Source organism: Guillardia theta (genome assembly GCF_000315625.1).
Source record: "Guillardia theta CCMP2712 unplaced genomic scaffold GUITHscaffold_121, whole genome shotgun sequence".
Lineage (NCBI taxonomy): Eukaryota > Cryptophyceae > Pyrenomonadales > Geminigeraceae > Guillardia > Guillardia theta.
This window is the reverse complement of record NW_005434553.1, coordinates 103,944-108,392: the sequence shown is the minus strand read 5'-3', so window position 1 is coordinate 108,392 and position 4,449 is coordinate 103,944. Positions and strand designations below refer to the sequence as shown.

The 4,449-nt window shown below is 56.3% G+C and overlaps 3 protein-coding genes across 3 annotated transcripts in view; 1 reads left to right on the top strand and 2 right to left on the bottom strand.

Annotated features, from left to right (window-relative positions):
- Window positions 1–558, bottom strand: part of GUITHDRAFT_160186 (hypothetical protein) — a 3,106-nt gene extending 2,548 nt beyond the window's left edge. Inside the window, exons 1-3 of the mRNA XM_005822648.1 lie at window positions 371–558; window positions 254–325; window positions 79–152 (exon numbers count right to left, since the gene is read on the bottom strand). Of these exons, the coding sequence (XP_005822705.1) occupies window positions 79–96 (18 nt within the window). The 5' untranslated portion in view covers window positions 97–152; window positions 254–325; window positions 371–558. The remainder of the gene's footprint in view (window positions 1–78; window positions 153–253; window positions 326–370) is intronic.
- A 1,643-nt stretch (window positions 559–2,201) lies between these two features.
- On the top strand, window positions 2,202–2,603 carry GUITHDRAFT_118109 (hypothetical protein; the record flags this gene model as incomplete). The annotated part of the gene is made up of 1 exon (XM_005822647.1): window positions 2,202–2,603. The coding sequence occupies one exon, from the start codon at window positions 2,202–2,204 to the stop codon at window positions 2,601–2,603; it is 402 nt and encodes a 133-aa protein (XP_005822704.1).
- Window positions 2,604–2,753: 150 nt separating this feature from the next.
- Window positions 2,754–4,289, bottom strand: GUITHDRAFT_146285 (hypothetical protein; the record flags this gene model as incomplete). Its single annotated transcript, XM_005822646.1, has 12 exons — window positions 2,754–2,823; window positions 2,868–2,923; window positions 2,965–3,014; window positions 3,058–3,116; window positions 3,166–3,217; window positions 3,260–3,299; window positions 3,349–3,399; window positions 3,442–3,504; window positions 3,733–3,795; window positions 3,904–4,035; window positions 4,127–4,177; window positions 4,221–4,289. 12 exons carry the CDS (start codon window positions 4,287–4,289, stop codon window positions 2,754–2,756), a joined length of 756 nt encoding a protein of 251 aa, XP_005822703.1.
- Window positions 4,290–4,449: the final 160 nt, after the last annotated feature.

Sequence of the window (4,449 nt, the reverse complement as noted above, 5' to 3'; positions counted from 1 at the left end):
CGCGCACATCTCGTCACTACCTCCCTCCCCTCCCCTCCCCTCCCCTCCCTCCTTGCCCCCCTCCCTAACTTTTCTGACCTCTGGATTTCCCTCCATAGGGAGATGAACTAGCTCTGGAAAGCGAGCGTTTCTGCGCGGCTTGCTCTCGCCCTCTGTTGCGAAGCAATCAGCACAGGGACCAAGAGGGGCAGCAAGAGGAGAGATGGGGAGAACGAGAGGTCAGGGGGGAGAGCAAGCGAGAGTTCAAGATGACCTTTGACTGGAGCATCGGCGACCTCTGCTGTCAGCTGAGGAATTTCTTCGTCCTCCCTGGCGCCGAAGCATGCTGCTCCCATGACGTCACGTGTTCGAACCGGCGGGGCCACCTCACCTAAGAGTCCTCTTCCTCCTCTTCCTCCTCGCAAGCTGAGGAGGCCCAGAGGCCTGCGAGGAAGCAAGACGGGTCGACGAGACTCAGGGAGGAAGGAGCGGTCGGCACTGGAGAGCGAGGACGCAGCGAGAGCGAGGAGCAGACAAGCCCTGCCACACGGACGGCACAAGGCAGAGATGTCCAAGTACGGCATAATGTCCGATCACGTCCACCGACGAGAAGGCAAGGCAACCTGCAACAACGGAAATGAGAACGAACCATGGCCAACAACCGGGCCTCGCAATCCAAACAGGCAGAGAGCTCTCTCAATACAGGCAGAGAGCTCTCTTTCCCTGGCTTTTCTCCTCACAACAGGAGGACAGAAGTAGCTGAGGTAAATCAACCCGAGGGGAGGGGAAGAGATAGGAGGAGGAGGAAAGGAGTATAGTAGGTAAACATTTGTGTTGCACCATTCTTGAGTGCAAGAGAGGAAGCCGCAAGGGCGGTGAGCGATCTTCGATCTCGTGGCAACGAGGACGAGGATAACACGGACTACAAGCAGGAGGAGGAGGAAGGAGGTCAGGGAGGAGATGGTGATGTTGATGGTGGCAGAGCATAGCAGAGTTGAGTCGTCAAGCCATAAGAGAGGATGTGACGGTCTGCTGTGGTAGGGTAGGGTAGTTACCCCTACCCTACCTGTAAAGCAGTATGACAAACAGCACCCCTGCCTGTTCCGAACTATTACACAGCGAAGAAAAGGTACGAAAACCGATGTACCCGTAGTCAATAGATGGTAATCTAATCATGGGGTAGGGTGGTCCTTTAAACCACTGAGCCGGCCGGCCCGCCGGGCTCGAAACCGTCTCAGCCTGACTCTCAGTGACCGTGGGGCCCGGCCCGGGCCCTCGGCCGGCAGTCCTGGTGGCCGGGTGACTGTCAGGCGAGGTCACCCGAGTCAGCCTGTCACGTGACAGGTGAGGATGTCGCCGTGCCTACAAAGGTGAACGGTCACGGCGTGGGCCGGAAGCTTTGAATGTTCTGTTCAGCATCAATCATGATTTGATTTTTGTGAGCAGGATTTCAGTTTGTGTCTCGTATTGCTCCCCGACTTGAGGCAAATCACGAGGCTCTACTACTACTGAGTCCACTGATACTACCCCACCATACGAGTTGAAACCACCCACCCCTGCAAGGGACTCCGACTCCGACACGACATAAGATAGGAGTACCCCATGGGATGAGACTGGTTCGCTGTAAATCCACCCCCTCTTTGCTCGTTCTTGTATGACCACCCCCTCTATCCCCACTCATTACCCCCACCTTTCACCACACCCCTGTTACACCCGAAAAAAGAATCTTACCAGGGCGCAACTGGCCCTCTATCTATTACGCCCCCCACAATATCTAGGCTATGACCCCATCATATATGCAGTCTTTCAGGGGTCTTCAAGTGAACCACCCAACCCACCCGTTCTACCACCCATCCGTGCGACTACCTATTTCACGCTAGTTTTAGTCAACTGCAAGTAGTAGTGATTTACTTCGTCGGGCGCCCTTTTACTACTCTACTTCACCTCCTCTTCCTTCACCTCCTCTTCCTTCACCTCCTCTTCCTTCATCTCCTCTTCCTTCACCTCCACTTCCTCCCTTCCTCCGCAGGCTTGCTCAGGCTTACTCAATCCCTCCTCCTCCTACTTGATCCTGCATAAAGTGTTGCCCATTCGAGGATTTCTGCTCAAAATAGCTCGTCCACCTTGATAAGTGCTGTAACAACTATCTCTGACAGTAATTCTATTGTGATCATATTTTCATCGTCAACATCTTTCTCTATTTCGAATTGTATCGGCTAGTCATGTCTTCTGCCGGGCTTCAAGTCGCTCAAGTCTTTCCGCGTGGTCGGGGTCCTCGTCGCCCTGTGCGTGTGGACATGGGGCTGATCGTGGGTCTCTTCAGCAAGAGGCAGGCAGACGCTGCCAGGCATCTGGGGCTCTCGCTCACAGCCTTCAAGAGCGCATGCCGCAAGCTTGGTGTGGTGAGATGGCCTTACTCCAGGCAGAGGTTCCACAACCCCCAAGACAAGGAAATCGCCTTGTGCGAGCCAGCAGACGATGCTGTCCCAGCGAGCGACCCCACGAGAGACTCAAGTGACGACATACAACCAGCACAAGATGCTTGGGGCTGTGCGCCATGCTGGCAGTGGAGTGAGTTGCTAGAAGAGGCGATGGAGCATGTCGAGGGACGAGCGACGAGGTGAGCTGAAAGTAATGTTCGAGCTCCAAGACCAGCAGAGTGTCATGTAGTGTAGGATCAACGACATGTAGATAAGGTTGTTATAGACAATGTAACGGTATCTCCTGCTGTAACGGTATCTCCTCAGCCTGTGACGGGATCGCCTCAGCCTTGGTCACGTGTCCTTGTGGAGCATCTTTCCGTAGAGTTTCTTCTCGTCCCTCAAGTCCATCTCTCGCCTCATCCTGCTGCCTTTCAAGCTCTGACCTGACCCGCCTCAGCCTCTCACCTCACCAGCCCCTGCAGTCGCTTGATCGCAGCGTTGTCCGAGTGCGCCAATTGCGCCTGCCGAGGCATCAGCTAGGCTCGGGCTCTCAGCTCAGCACCTCCAGCAGCATCATCTCTGCGCGGTCATAATTCCGCAGCTCCAGCTCAGCTGCCAGCAGTGAGATGAAGGTGAGACGGCAGCATGGCTGCACCTTCTGCCAGCCGCAGATGCGCTTTGAGGTTCTTCTTCTCCCCCTCGAACTCCAGCACCCTTGCAGGTCGTCAGTGTGGCCATGGCAGTGCACGCGCTCCTCCTTCACCGCTCGCAGTCAGCGATGGTGTCTTGATATCTCTTCTCCTTGAGATGGCAGGCTGCAAGACTTTCATCCTCCCGTGTAGAGCCTCAGGCAGCACCTGCTCGGTTCAGGTGGCAGGCGACCCAGACCTGGCGAGCCTGAAGGTGGTCGGAGCTGAGGGGTGAGAAGCAGCGACAGAAGTCGTACCTCGTCCTCCTCTTCTCCGAAGCTCTTGGGGCTGGAGACCATGCTGAAGGCCTTGAGGCAGTCAGCTGGGGAATTCGCGCGACCTCAACTTACCTTGTCGTACCATATGAGGGCGGAGACGAAATCGCCGGCAGTGAACATCTCGTTGCCCTTCAACTGCAGCAGCATGAGCGACAAGAAGCAGGGCAGGCAAGACCTTCCTTCCTCGAATTGGCCACTCTCAACCTCTCCTCCGTCTGATCAGCACGAGCATCAGAAGGACGACAAGACAAGAGGAGAGAAGGCGAGAGGGTTCACTGACCCCGAGAAGGTAAGGAGGCGTGTGGTTGAGAAAGGTCATGTTGAACGTGACCGCCTTCCATCTTCCTCCTCCTCTCTCATGACATTCTCGATCTCTTCGACTCTCGCATCCGTCAGCAGATGCGGCGCGACCTTCAACTCGCACTCCTGCCCATACCGCATCCGCTGCCCTCTCACAGGCTCAACGCTCATGCACAAGCCTCTTCCTCCTCACCGTTCTGCATAACAAACTCTCTACGGCGCGAGGTATCTCACCATTTCCTCCCGCTGAGTCAGTGTGGAAGAGGGGGCAGGGGAAGCAGCACCTGCGATGAAGTCGAGGAGCTTGTCGCCGACCTTGACTGTCACTCTGCTCCCGTCAGGAATGAGGAACGTCTGCCCTTCATGCTGCCTCGTCCACTCAGAACCTTTCCCAAGTCCCCACCCACCCCTCATCTCCACACCATAACCCTCGTCTCCTCGTCTCCTCCTCCCCTACCTGCCAGTATGCGATCATGACGGCGGTTCTGTCTCCGAGGAGGTCGACGACCTTGGGGCTCGTCAACTCTTCTAGCAGGGGCCAGCAGCCTCACCGAGTGCCATCCATGCAGCGACACGTGAAACTCCTTGACCTTCCATGCCTGCCGCCCCTTCACCTCCATCCTTTCCCCAGCTTCACGACCTCAGAGTCGTCTGCTTCCAGTCAGACGCCAGTCAAGCGCCACATCACACGCATCACCGCGAAAGCGCACAAGCATCGTCATCCTGCTGCTCATCCTTTGAGTGATGACCTGCCGCGCAAGTCAGACCCTCCCACCCGCT